The following is a 15,970-nucleotide window of genomic DNA, read 5'->3' on the forward strand; positions in this document are numbered from 1 at the left end:
AAGGCATTGCCGATCTCAATATTAGAGAAGTTGTTATACAAGCTTGGAATTCGGCGTCTCCGAGAAATAAAGTGATATTTTCATCAGGGGGAGGCAAATACGTGTTGTACTCTTTTTCCCTTAGCTAAGGTTTTATCCCACTGGGTTTTCCTGGCAAGGTTTTTAATGAGGCAACAAGTAATGCGTATTACAAGATATGTGTACTCTTTTTCCTTCACTAAGATTTTTTCCTCCATGGTTTTTTCTTAGTAAGGTTTTAACGAGGCACATTATCTATGGACATCCAAGGGGGAGTGTTATGAAATACATATTTATATGGATGTCTACTAATCAAATATAACTCCCACTACTCTTCTCCATTATGTAGATAACCCCCACTACTTCTCACCATTATTGTTGTAACTCCCTCACCTTCATAACCTACCCATGATCTTCCTCCATGATCTCAAATGTTTAATGGCATACTTATGGAATTCTTTTGGTATACCTCTATGTTATACTATAAATAGAGGATGAGAACTCATTTTGTAACACACTTGAATACATGGAAAAAATAGATTCTCTTCTCTCTTTCTCTCTACATTGTTGTCTATCTTTTGTTTTATATTATTTATTACTTTGAGCTAAATTTTGTAATATTCAAAGACTTGTTGGTTATTTATTGATTTTCTTATTGTTTTGTTTATTTATTTCTTGTTCTATGGCTATCCAAGGCTGAGACAGAAGCATTCAATTGACTGGATAAGAACAGAGAAACCAGAGAAGAGTGCATGCACTAGAAATCCAAAATTTGCGTCAAATCATACACTTGTCTTTCTACATTCTTACTTAATTAGAGTATAATTTTGGTAGTAATTACGTCATCACGAATAGCGAGGTGAGATGATAAAACGTTTGTTACGATTTCAAGAATTTGAATTGACAAGTAGAGGAACGTCGTTTCGCGTACCCCATGCGTTCATATGTACAGATTTAATTCGATCTTTTCCAATTCCAATGTAACTTAATGAAGATACTGTGGATGTTGTATACTCCTTCCGGTACAAAATAAGTGATTTTTTGACTGTTTTTACAGAGATTAAGACATTAATTAGCAATGAAATTGACCATACTAACCTTTACTATCTCACATAAACACTCCTAACACATACTCCAACGCTATTTACTTCAAGGGCAATGTAGGTAAAACATAATTAATTCATTCTTGAAATCTGTAAAAATCACTTATTTTGGACCACAAAAAAGATGTCAAAAAATCACTTATTGTGGACCGGAGGGAGTATATAAATTCTCTATAATAAGTAAATGTATTATTCTCATTACTTTAATTTCTGTTTCAATCTCATCTATCTAATGGCCAACTCCAGAGTTAGATCCCGAGAGTTAAAGGAATGTTATTTTCTAGAACCTGACTCTAGAAATTTACATGGGCATTGTGTGTTTGAGATTGCACTGCGTGAAGCTAACAGAGCAAGTGACAATAGGGACACTTGTGCCTATGTGGTCAGTTTACTGACTGTGGTCAACCCTGATTTAATGGACGTGCTGATGAATAGATTAACTGAATTAGGCATTAGAGTAATTCATACTGTGAAACAGCCGTCTCAAGCAGAAGAGTATATGATTGACTATCATGTTAAACGTAATTTTTACCATGGGCAGATCTTGGTTCTCTTTGGAATCACTATACTGTTACTCTTCAAAAATGTTAGCCAAGGTAACTATTCATGACCAAAAGGATTAACGCAATGTGTGCTATATTGGGAGGTACCGAGTTGGATATGCGTTACTCTTTCACAAAGGCAGAGGCTATTCGATCAATGTTAGGTGCTTCTATGCCTCTTAAAGAGGCAGTCATTAACTTTGTGATTTCAGCAACAAGGGCTTCTGGTCGGTTGGGTTCTCTAGGCGGATATTTGTTTGGATTCTTAGCTTGGTCCGATATGTATGCTTACAAAGAAAGTCATGTATGAGACATTAATTTTGACAGCATCTCCTGTATTAAATGTTGGACAAGAGGCACTCAATCTTAGTGATACTTACAGGGCTGTTAATGCGTCAGAATATCCCACAGTATTTCCGCTACACTGGAGGAAGAACTGCACAGACAAAGCTAGAGAAGAGTAGATTTCCCATTCTCTTTGCTGTGGCTCAAAATTTGACGCCCTATAGACAAAATTCAAACTTCGTTAGTACTAATTTGTCTGAGCAGGACAATCAGCTTGTGAGGGAATTAATTGAGATGCACAATGTCCAGGCCTGGCCGTATTACGCCTCTCACAGCAATGTTCAACGATCTCACTGCTGACCTTGAAGTTGACTGGTAGTAGTGTTTGTTTTGGTGACGCTTATTATTCGGCCTGCCAAGTTATAATTCTTATTGGTTTATTGCATTGTGCTTTTATAGATAATTATAAGTGTTTGGTTATCTCATCTGATTTTAATCATGTTACTTGAATTTAAGAAATATTAAAGAGATTTGACATTAGTATTTGTCATTTTTATGATAATTTTTCTTTTTTCGTCATTTATAACATGGTAGTATAACTTTTTAATTATATAAAATTCATAATTTCTTACATGACACAATCGGAAAACTAAACAGATAATAATCGCACCGAAAGAGAACTGAATGTAACCAATTTTATTTTGATTCGGATTAAATGTCAACCATAGTTTCTGCATATTCAGAAAGAAGATCCACTCCTTGGACTTGTTCAGTGGTCTGTGTTATTAATGAATGAAGAGCAAACTGTTACTCCCTCTGGTCGATATTAGTTGTTCTGATTACTAAATATATTTAGTCCAATTTAGTAGAAAATCAAGATATAATTATTTAAGTACCCTTTTCCATTTTGCCCTTAGTATTGAATGTTCTGAAAGTAAAAATGTTTACTACGCAGCATAAAAAACTTAGAAATGAAGAGTATTAAATAAAGGTATAGTAGTCAAAAAACCCGCTGACGTATAAAAGAAAACAAATAACTAAAATGGTCCGGAGGAAATAATAAGATAATAAGCGCAAGAATAGAGATGGAAATGCACCTGGAATTTTTTCAAACTTGATGCATCCTTTAGAATAATCGCCACATTTCAGTGGTGGTGCAATGAATAGTGATGCTTAGTAACTGAAGCAACAATTAATTAATAAGATATGAAATAAACTAGTAAAAGAGAACTTATCCAAAGCAGTGGCCTTAAGCAACATAGCTCTCTTTGGCAAAGTTATTCATTTCTTCAGTAGACTAATTGTTAGTTTACATAGCACCTATCTGGCATTGACTCTTCCATGTTACATTTGAAAATTCAACTGCTTTTTGACTGCACTAAGAAACCAGTGAAACCAGCACATGCACCAACACAATCCAACTAAACTGCACATAACTAATTTCCATTTGTTTAAGGAACAAAATCAAAAGTATATTCTAAAACTTTGGAACCAAAAAGGTGTTTCAAAGCTAATATAATGGGTGGTTGAGCTTTGATTGCCCTTTTGCTATTAATGATGCAATATGCATATGATGTGTCTATGTGCTACGAACTTTTCCTCTTCACTTTGTGAAATTGTAATCAAATACCAGATTTATTTGGCCCACAATTCCAAACCCAGCAAGCTCTTCATCAACCACACAAAAAGCCACCATAACTAACGGAGCAAATCACAAATTTCAACCACGTCAGAAATTTCTCCAATAAAATCGAATTTATTAAATGTTAATCTAGTATTTTCATATTCCTATCTGATATTGCTCGTGTTTTAGTTGCTCTATTATTTTGCTGTTGTTATTGCTTCCCTGACTTTTAATTACGCTACTGCATTTTTTTCTCTATATTGTTGTGATTTTGCATGCTTGCTATCGGAAACGACATCTCTACCTGCAAAGTAGGTAGGGGTAAGGCTGTGCACTCACTATACTCCTGAAACCCCACTTATATAATTACACCAAATTTGTTGATGTTGTTGTTGTTAATCGAAATTAATAAATATTTTATTAATCCGATGAGATTCAAACCAAACTTGAAAATCTTGTTGTCGGTATACTATCTGAAATTTTGCTATGGTTGGCATGTCATAATTCAAGGTAACTTTCTTTGTTAGGTAGAGTGGGTAATAAGTCGTAAACTTGTAATTAATGCTTGAAAACCACTGATTAGTGTCGAGTCATTTCCACGTAAACCTACCGCGCAGGTGTGTCACTGTAGGGACATATTGAGAACTTTTGATCTCAGAAGTAACTTACTTTGCAATAAATAAATACCAAATTAACTTTTGATGGAAAGGCCTTTTTGAAGTTACTAATTACAGCATTTGCTTGGCTTATCTATTTGGTTTGGATTTGATGGAACGGATTCTAAAATATCAGTAGTTAGCAGTACATCAATTTCCTTGTCTGGTGCTGTTTGGTAAGGTAGCTAGGTGTAGTGAATGATCACGTAATGAATTCTGTTATTAATCCATTGATAAACAAACTAAAAAAATGTCACACGAAATACAAACGAAAATAGAAATTTAAGTCGGCTGAATTTCATCTATTTTCTTTTCTGTACCTGTTTCTGTTTCCCTTTTTTCTTGGTCTCTTTCTGTTTTTTTTGCTTTTGGGTTATGTTTTCCTTTTAGCCCTGTGTAGGGTTGGCAAACGGACGGGTTGGGTTGGATATGAGATAGATCGAAAATATGTAATAAAAAACGGTTCAATCCGACCCATATTTAATACGGATAATAAAGGGGTTAATCGACGGATAATATTAGTAACCATATTATCCATGGCTTCATGAATAAGATCACTTTTGGGAGAATTCCTCTCCCAAACTTGAGGAACGCCCAATTTGAAATTTTATAAATATAAAAGTTAAACCCATTGGTTATCCATTTCTAAATGGATAAATATGGTTATTATCCATATTTGACCCGTTTTTAAAATGTTCATTATCCAACCCATTTTTTATTGGATAATATGAGTGATTATCTGTTTTCTTTTAACCATTTTGCCACCACTAGCCCTGGGTAAGATAGTACAATTCAATTTACATTTACTATTTAATTCAAATAAGTATGCATGATATTATGTGTTTTGCGTACATTTTATTGTTTTATCATAATTAATTAGTATATACTTTTATTTATTTTATAACTTAATCATATTATATTAATATGATTTAATGTAAAAATTGAACTATATGTACTTTTTTCAGGAGCTAGAATATAACTTATGGGTTCAGACGAACTCAAAAATTTTAATTTAAACTATATATTTATTTTAAAAATTTATTAAATATTAATTTACAACTCGATAACCTAAATATAATTAGAATCGAATCATAAATTTAAAATCTTGACTCGGTTTGAAAGGGGAGAATCAGAGGGGGGAGGTTGGTTTGAGATGTAGAAATGAAACAACCCATGTGATACCAACTTTGAAGCACAAAAAACTTTACACGCAAATCATTAGCGAATTTCGCATCTCAATAGTTTGATCCCAACTCCCATTTCTGTTCAAGTTACGAAGTTGTATCGCAGCAATTAAATATTACTCCCTCTAGTCCAAAATACTTTAAGTAATTTTTTGGATGTTTTTACACAAATTAAGAAATCCATCTTTTAATATTAATTAGCAATGAAATTGATCATATTAACCTTTAATATCTCACATAAACACTCCTAACACATATTTCAACACTATTTATACCAAGGACAATGTAGGAAAAAAATAATTAATTCATTCTTGAAATCTGAAAAAATCACTTATTTTGGACCACAAAAAAGACAAAAAAATCATTTATTTTGGACCGGAGGGAGTAGCGATATATACTTTTTCTCTATCACATAAAGCTGATAAATTTATGTGAAAAAAAGTACCTCGAAATTGATGAAATAAAAAAGAAATTCAGATAATGCATGGTCCTCCCCAGTCCTTTCCTTGTCAAGCAATACAATATGAGTATTAGTACTATTATTATTTACTGATCCCTTAACAATCTTCATACGAGGCACCACGCGTTTAATTATCATAACTTTAAGATCATCAGTAGTTCAGCATCTAACATGGTCTCGAATTTTCTACAATTAAAAGAAAGAGTAAGAAAATGGCGAATTAAAGGTCTTATTAATGCCTAGATGAAGTAAAATAATCATGGTTTAGCTAATTAGTATACTCAGGGTGAATGTATTAAGTCAAATTTATGTGATTAGGTATGTGATTAATTAGAGTGGGACACACTCAAACAGGAGAGAAGGGTTCTTGAAACCTAGGCAACATAATAGAATGTGAATTAAATTAGTATTTTCACAATATTCTCTTTTGTTTTCTCTCTCCTATTAATTCCCTATATTCTTTTTTATTGAATGAAAATCTCCTTTATGTCTATAAATTTGGTTAGCCCCTACTCTTTGGAAACCCCCTTCTCCCTCTTGTGTTCTTGTTCTTCCCTAACAAAGCTTAGCTAATATACAAAAAGAAAGGAATTAATTTTATTGTAGTTAGTTGCCCTGCATGTGCTCTGCCATCGCACAGAGTTTGCTTTTGTAGGAAAATAATCGCACCGCCCAACCTCTCTTTACAATCTTATTTTGTCATATAACTGCACTTTGATTCTCTTAACAGTCCCTTTTCTCCTACTTTGAACCATATAAAACCTGAGCGTAGTTTTTCAATTATAGTCATAGACAGACAGATACAATGGGTGAAGCAATTCAACAGGTTAGTTCGTATTACTCTGTTTTTTTCCCCTCTCTTTTTCTTGAATGAATATTATTTGTAGGATTATTGAATTGATGAGATTGTGGATGTAATATCGCAGGAGCCAACAAAGGAAGAAGTGAAAGTAGAGGAAAAGAAGGAAGAACAAACAGAGGAGAAGAAAGAAGAGAAAGTAGAAGAAGAGAAAAAAGAAGAGCCAAAACCACCTTCTCCTTTCGTTTTGTACGTCGACTTGCATTGTGTTGGATGTGCCAAGAAAATTGAGAGGTCCATTTCAAAGATTAGAGGTTTGTATACATTCTAGTATACTAGTAATTTTTTCTGTCTTTTAATAGTTGTGTGCATGTCCCGTAATAACCGACGCGAATGAGTTTAGTTGAACTTACAGAATCCATCCGTCTTGCTTATGTTTTCTAACATCGAATTTGCATGCAAATGAGGCAGGTGTTGAAGGAGTAGTGATAGACATGGCGCAAAACCAAGTAACAATAAAAGGAGTAATAGAACCACAAGCAGTATGTGACAGGATTACCAAGAAAACCAAGAGAGTTGCAAAAGTATTGTCACCCCTACCGGAAGCTGAGGGCGAACCAATTCCTGAAGTTGTTGCTTCACAGGTAATTTTATGGCTATATATATGTTACTTATTTCTTTTTGAAGTGATTGGTAAGTATGCATAAAAGATTATAATGTAAATTGGATCGCTATTTATTTCAGGTAAGTGGATTGACTACGGTGGAGCTTAACGTCAACATGCATTGCGAGGCCTGCGCCGAGCAACTTAAAAAGAAGATTCTCAGAATGAGAGGTAACTTAACTGATAACCTTATTTTGTTTCAGAATTTTCTGAATTTAATATATATACATTGACTAGTGTAAAAGAACTCCTACACTCAACTTTTAGAAGATTATTACAAATAAGAATCAAGTAAATTTAATAACTTAAAAAATAAGATATTTACCTGCTAACACGTAAAAGAAGGAATTGTGAGTTTTTACATTGTAAGTGCAATAGTAGGATTTCCAATTTCATTCACCTCTTGCCCATTTTGTTTAATGTTGGTGGTGGGACAATGATAGGTGCACGAATGTTTTCCACATTTATAAGGTTTAAAAATATATAGTAGTAATTTTTTAAAATAACTTTCACCTAATTAATTAATAACCCGAAACCATGAAAAGAAACCTGAGAATGATGGATAATTAATCTATTAAAGACTGTCAAATCTCTCTGAATTTTCACTGGGGTAAAATCGAAACCTTTACCTTTGATTGGAGACCAACCATGAATCATGATGAGGATTAGCAAGAACGGCAGCTTTTGAAAGTGGAAAAAAGATACTATTGTATGTTGGAATAGTTATGCTTGACCTTATAAGAATTTTGCGATTCAGATTCCATCTCTACGCCTTTACGTCCTTTACGAGTATATTATTTTTTTCATGAAACTTTCTTAGTATCAATGCTTTCCCATATTTAAAGTTGACGGAACATTAGAAAGCAAACTATTTTGTCTTGACTTGTCACACATCAAGTATTACTCCACTTTTAGTACATAAAATACAAACTCCACAGTAAAACACTTGTTAATTTTATAACATTAACGTGCACCAAGTAATGTATACCATTTGTCTTTCTGAAATTTAGGAGTGAGAACTGCAGAAACAGAAGCCAGCACAGGAAAAGTTACGGTGACAGGAACCATGGACGCCAACAAGCTCGTTGAATACGTCTATAGACGCACCAAAAAGCAAGCCAAAATTGTACCTCAACCTGAACCCGAGAAGCCCCCTGAAGAACCAAAGCCTGAAGAGTCTAAACCAGAAGAGGCAAAGCCAGCTGAAGAAGCTAAGCCCGACGACGGAGCTGCCGAAAAGAAAGACGGCGACGGTGAAAAACCACCGGAGGAGGAAAAGAAAGAGGGCGGTGAAGAACAAGCCGGAGAAGACAAAAAAGAAGGAGAAGAGATTATTCCAATTGGAGATCATGATCAAATGAACATTAATAAGATGATGTATTATTATCAGCCACTTTACGTCATTGAAAGAATCCCACCTCCGCAGCTCTTCTCCGATGAAAACCCTAATGCATGTTGCATTACATAATATAACCAATCAATAAGAGTTTATCGATCCCCACTGAGTTTTATATATTGTGGGACAATTAAACACGTAGGAGTATTTAATATTTGTTGTATCGATGATTATGTGAAGAGGATATATATTATTATCCCTAGATCATGAATAATGATAAATACAAATTTATCGTGTAATATCTAATTAATCTTGAACATAGTGCTTCAAGAGGAAATGTCACCTTATTGTTTTTTTTTTTTTTTTTGTTATTGCTGTGTATATATATCACCATCTTAAATATCACAATATGACATTTTCTTCGTATGGATTTTCATATCTATTGCGCAATGTTCTAAATTTTATGCTAACGTTGAGTCGACCTAGAGATTATTTAAATTCTATGATATTCTCGACTGCGTTATGAAACTATATGTGCCACATGTAACATGAAAATAAAGTAGGGTAGGGTAACTTCCAACGAATTGATAATCCAAAGAACAAGCACAGTTAGGTATATGGTACGAAATTTTGCAACTTATATATCGATTGAGCATATTTGTTTTCTTTTGTGCGGGTGATTAAGCAAACGTAACATATGCTAGAAATCGGTGATGCGGTGGCCACATCTTCAATATTTCGTAGGTTGAAATATGATAGCAGAAAAGTCCTGACTAATTAACACTTCAAACGGGATAGGTGGACTAGGTTCCACTACTAGAAAACAGGCAAAACCCGTCCAAACAATACCGATCGAAACCGAAAATAAGTAAGTTGGTCGTAAAAGTCAAAGAAAATATTTCTGACAACGGAAATAGTGATCCCATAGCAAATATATACTTGTATATTATCTACAAAAATAATTTTTAATTAAAATTTTTCAAATATACCGACCCATTTCGGTCGGTGTATTTAAAATTATGCTTTCCTGCCCAAGGCAATTGATTTTTAAAATAACAAAAATTATATTTAATTAATACCGATCGATTTCGGACGATAAATGCAGTTTGACAGTCAGTCAACGCATTGCATAAAGCGACCGTTTTCGGTCGGAAACTTTCGACCGATTTCGAACGCAACACGTTAGCGACCATCATTTTTCCGACTAATTAAAAGCGGTCGGAAATCGGTCGCTTTTTTACAATTTCCGACAGATTTTGGTCAGTTTTCCTGGATGAATTTAGCCAGTTTTTTAATAGCGTTCGGCAGAGTTACATGTATCATGATATAGATTGTAGTTCGTAAATTAACTTACATGGTTAACTTGGTTCGTACCTTAATCCACACAAAAATTTTAATGGTTAGTAATGAAACCATTCGCGCCTCAGGATTTAAGAATCCTCGCTAATAATTAAGTAACATCTCATGTTGACAAAGAGAGTAAAAGATGATGTTTCGTATATCAGTTTAGTAGCGTTACAATTAAATCAATTAGTTAAGTACGTAGGTGATAATGACCAAATTAAATAGCCAATCTTAATGTGAAAAATTCACATATCACTAAGCTGTCATGTTAATGTAGTTTAATATTTATAGCTCTGGATAAAGGAAGGGAAAAAAGGTAGACACATTCTTTTTTTCTTTTTTTCTTTTTCAAACTAATGCAAAAGGTAGACACATTCGAAAAACAGAAGTTAAATTTCAGTATTTAACTAATGATTTTAAGTTTTGATACCATATTTCTCTTTTAATTTTCAAACTATCACATGAACATATCTCAACTGATGTAACCTCGGATCCAATGAATACCGGAATGAAATGAGAACAACTTTTGTGGAAGTGACATGATAACAAAGAATACAGTAGTGTTCCTAGTAATATAAATTGAGACATGATGGCGTGTTAGAAAGGTGTTGATAGCAGATTCTCTTTTTTCCCTGAGCAGAGACAGGTGCATGGGTTCCACGTGGTAGTGACCCACCTTTGTGATTTATGCGATCTGAGTCATCTTTTATGACTTGTATCTTAGTGCCACGCCAAAGGAGTGGGCCCGTGGGACCCTTCTCTAACGTGGCGTGGGGTCGCACTTGCCTCTTAGGATTCCATGCCGACTCTTTTGTCTCATTAAATTTCCTTTCTCAGGTCTCTCTTGTATCGCCCCTTAGAGACAGTCCATGTTTAATTGGAACATACCCTCCCCGTTTTATTTTTGTGGCAATATTTGTTTAGGTACGAATTTTAAAAATAAATGAATATTAACAGTTTAAACTTTTAATTCTAACATTTGTGATATTTATAATGTTACAAGTATTTTGAGGGTTAAATTGAAAAAAATTTCAAATATAAAAAGGTATCTTTATTTTTGTTACAGATAGAAGAAAAAAATGTTAAATATAATGGAACTAAAGAAATACTTGCTAAAGTTTATGGATTGAGTGCAGTAAGAAACCCTAGTTGAGAGGGAGAAGAGAGACGAAGAGAAGAGAAAGAAATGAATGAAACAGTAAACATTTTCATTATGCTCTAATGAGCCGTCACTACTAGAATTCCTGTAAAAAGCGACCAAAGATTAGCGACCAAATTTGGTCTGTCAAGAAAAGCGACCAAAGTTGGTCGCCAAACTGCCGAAAATAATAAAAAAAATATTTGAAATACTTTAGCGACCAAAGTTGGTCGCTATTTGGCCGCAAATTTAGTCAAGCTGTTGACTGGACTGGTCAGACTTGCTTGGTCAAAGATATACTGAGATTAGCGACCAATGTTGGTCGCTAAAGTGGGACCCACATAAAAATTTTTAATAATTTTTATTATTATTTTATAAAAACTTATAAAATATAATAATATAATTTAAAACTTTGCGACCAAAGTTGGTCGTAACTGAAGGATAAGTTGATAGCGACCAACATTGGTAGCTAACATGGGACCCAGTTTAATATTTTAATAAATATATATTTATTTAAAAAAATTATAAAATGTAAATAAATATAATTCAAAAATTTAGCAACCAAAGTTGGTCGCTTAATGAAATAGGAGACCAACGTTGGTCGCCAAGGTGGACCCAGTTCTAACATTTAACAATTTTTTATTAATTTAAATATTATATAAATAAAATAAATAATCTGATTAAAATTAGTGACTAAATTGGTCGCTAAATTAAATTCAGTGTACAGTTAGTGACCAACTTTGTCGCTAAATTAAATTCATTACAGTTAGCGACCAAAGTTGTTCTCTATATGGTCAAAATTAAAAATCACTTTTGTATTTACTATGTAAATAATATAAATGAAGTCGTTAATATTTTGTTATACAAGGGATGAATAGTACTACGAAGCGGGCGTTGTGTGTCTATATATATTAATATATTATATAATATATACTTACGCTATATTATGCACTAAGTAATAAGTGTATAGGTAATACCGTATCGAATATAGCTTATATATATATAATATATGTACTTACGCTATACTATGCACTAAGTATAAGTGTATTAGGTAATACTATATCTTATATAGCTTATATATATATATATATATATATATATATATATATATATATATATAATATAATATATATATATATATGCACTAAGTATAAGTGTATTAGGTAATACTATAAGAATATAGCTTATATATATATATATATATAATATATATACTTACGCTATAATATGCACGAGTATAAGTGTATTAGGTAATACTATATCGAATATAGCTTATGTATATATAATATATATACTTACACTATACTATGCACTAAGTATATGTGTATTAGCTAATACTATATCGAATATAGCTTTTATATATATAATATATATATATATATATATATAATATATACTTACGCTATACTATGCACTAAGTATAAGTGTATTAGGTAATACTATATTGAACATAGCTTATATATATATATATAATATATATATACTTACGCTATACTATGCACTAAGTATAAGTGTATTAGGTAATATTATATCGAATATAGCTTATATATATATATATATATAATATATATACTTACGCTATACTATGCACTAAGTATAAGTGTATTAGGTAATACTATATTTATATATATATATATATATATATATATATATATATATATATATATACACTTACGCTATACTATGCACTAAGTATAAGTGTATTAGGTAATACTATAAGAATATAGCTTAAATATATATATATATATATATATATATATATATATATATATAATATATAACTTACGCTATAATATGCACTGAGTATAAGTTATTAGTAATACTATATCGAATATAGCTTATGTATATATAATATATATACTTACGCTATACTATGCACTAAGTATAAGTGTATTAGGTAATCCTATATTGAATATAGCTTTATATATATAATATATAATATATATAATATTATACTTACGCTATACTATGCACTAAGTATAGTGTATTAGGTAATATTATATCGAATATAGCTTATATATATATATATATATATATAATATATATACTTACACTATACTATGCACTAAGTATAAGTTTATTAGGTAATACTATATCTTATATAGCTTATATATATATATACTTACGCTATACTATGCACTAAGTATAAGTGTATAGGTATATACTATAAGAATATAGCTTATATAATATATATAAGATATATATATATTAATATATATATATATATATACACTTACGCTATAATATGCACTGAGTATTAAGTGTATTAGTAATACTATATCGAATATAGCTATGTATATATAATATATATACTTACGCTATACTATGCATAAGTATAAATGTATTAGGTAATCTATATTGAATATAGCTTTATTTATATAATATAATATATATATACTTACGCTATACTATGCACTGAGTATCAAGTGTATTAGGTAATACTAAATCGAATATAGCTTATATATATAATATATAAATCATACTTATGCTATTACTATGCACTGAGTATAAGTGTATAGGTAATACTATATCGAAATATAGCTTATATATATAATATATATATACTTACACTATTATATGCACTAAGTATAAGTGTATTAGTAATACTATATAGCTTATAATATATATATATATATATATATATAATATATATAGCATATATATATATATATATATATAAAATATATATACTTACGCTATATTATTGCACTAAGTTTAAGTGTATTAGTACTATTGTATCGAATATAGCTTTATATATAATATATATATATATATATATAATATATATATATATATAGCTTAAATTGAATTAAAATCCTAAATTTATACTACATATGTACATATTTTTAAATTGAATTAAGAGTAATATAATTTTTGTTATATAGCGACCAACTCTGGTCGCTATTTTGGTCAAACGGTCAAAAATAGCGACCAACTTTGGTCGCTATTTCTAAAAATTCAAAACTGATTTAGCTACCAAAATAGCGATCAAGGTGGGTCGCTAATTTTAATTCCAGTACTGTCAAAACCGGGAAACCCCTCCCATTCTTTCTAAAAATTTCCCCAAAATCTCTCTTTTCTCTCTCACACTCAACCACCCCCCCCTTCCGACTCCGAGCACCAGATCCCACCACGCCACCAACGACCACCGCCTAGCTGCCGTCGCGCCGTCGCCGCTGCCGCTGCTGCGTTCTCTTTCCTTTCTCCACCCTCCTAAAAATTCTAGGTTAGAATTACAATTTATATCTTTTGTGTATAAATATAATGTTTGTTATTAGCTAGGAATTTAGTTTTTCAATTGATTAGTGTTTCAATTGATTATTTAAACATTGATTTTTATAGAAATCTAGGTTAGGTTGTATTTAACATTATTTGACATTTTATAGAAATCTAAGGTTTATAGAAATGTTAACATTGTATTTAACATTATTAACATTTTTATAGAAATCTAGGTTGTAGGGTTATGGGTTGAATTTTTAGGATATAATCATAACTTTTAGTTATGTTTAAACTCGTAGGATATAAATTGAACTTTTAGTTTATGGTTAAAACTCGATGATATGAATTGAATTTTAGTTTTTAGGTTTGTTCTTGTGAATTGAACTTGTAGGATATGAATTGAACCTTTAGGATATGACTTGAACTTTTGTGGATATGAATTGAACCTTTAGGATATGAATTGAAATTTTGGTTTATGTTTTTGGAATTTTATTATGAATTGAAATTTTATAGGATATGATTTGAACTTTTTAGGATATAAATTGAAATTTTTAGGATATGACTTGAACTTTTTAGTATATGAGTTGAACCTTAGGATATGACTTGAAATTTTAGATATGACTTGAACCTTTAGATATGAACTTGAAATTTTAGGATATGACTTGAACCTTTAGGATATGGACTAGAACCTTAGGATATGACTTGAAATTTAGGATATGACTTGAACCTTTAGGATATATAGAACCTTTAGGATATGAATTGGAATTTTAGTTTATGAATTGGAATTTTAGGATATGACTTGAAATTTTAGGATATGAATTGAACCCTTAGGATTAGACTTGAACCTTTAGGAATATGAATTGGAATTTTAGTTTATGAATTTATTTGAACCTTTAGGATATGAATTGGGATTTTAGTTTATGAATTGGAATTTTAGGATATGACTTGAAATTTTAGGATATGACTTGAACCTTTAGGATATGACTAGAACCTTTAGGATATGAATTGGAATTTTAGTTTATGAATTGGAATTTTAGATTATAAATTGAAATTTTAGGATATTTAACTTTTAGGATATAAATTGAAATTTTAGGATATGACTTGAACTTTTTAGGATATGAGTTGAACCTTTAGATATGACTTGAAATTTTAGGATATGACTGACCTTTAGGATATGACTTGAAATTTTAGGATATGACTTGAACCTTTAGGATATGACTAGAACCTTTAGGATATGACTTGAAATTTTAGGATATGACTTGAACCTTTAGGATATGACTAGAACCTTTAGGATATGAATTTGGAATTTTAGTTTATGAATTGGAATTTTAGGATATTGACTTGAAATTTTAGGATATGAATTGAACCCTTAGGATATGACTTGAACCTTTAGGATATGAATTGGAATTTTAGTTTATGAATTTATTTGAACCTTTAGGATATGAATTGGGATTTTAGTTTATGAATTGGAATTTAGGATATGACTTGAAATTTTAGGATATGACTTGAAATTTTAGGATATGACTTGAACCTTTAGGATATGACTAGAACCTTAGGATATGAATTGGGAATTTAGTTATGAATTGGAATTTTAGGAT

General features: G+C 31.2%; 1 protein-coding gene and 1 long non-coding RNA gene across 2 annotated transcripts; one reads left to right on the plus strand and one right to left on the minus strand.

The window, feature by feature from the left end:
* Window positions 1-1,968: 1,968 nt before the first annotated feature.
* Window positions 1,969-3,846, minus strand: LOC109207788. The gene is made up of 2 exons (XR_002065058.1): window positions 3,046-3,846; window positions 1,969-2,360 (listed from the first exon to the last, which is right to left on the minus strand). It is a non-coding gene; the product is annotated as an uncharacterized LOC109207788 (long non-coding RNA).
* Window positions 3,847-6,365: 2,519 nt separating this feature from the next.
* Window positions 6,366-9,001, plus strand: LOC109207789 (heavy metal-associated isoprenylated plant protein 9). Its single transcript, XM_019370782.1, has 5 exons — window positions 6,366-6,698; window positions 6,799-6,985; window positions 7,143-7,315; window positions 7,416-7,506; window positions 8,346-9,001. Exons 1-5 carry the CDS (start codon window positions 6,678-6,680, stop codon window positions 8,801-8,803), a joined length of 930 nt encoding a protein of 309 aa, XP_019226327.1. The 5' UTR covers window positions 6,366-6,677; the 3' UTR covers window positions 8,804-9,001.
* Window positions 9,002-15,970: the final 6,969 nt, after the last annotated feature.

This window comes from Nicotiana attenuata, unplaced genomic scaffold, assembly GCF_001879085.1.
Source record: "Nicotiana attenuata strain UT unplaced genomic scaffold, NIATTr2, whole genome shotgun sequence".
In the NCBI taxonomy this organism is placed as follows: domain Eukaryota; kingdom Viridiplantae; phylum Streptophyta; class Magnoliopsida; order Solanales; family Solanaceae; genus Nicotiana; species Nicotiana attenuata.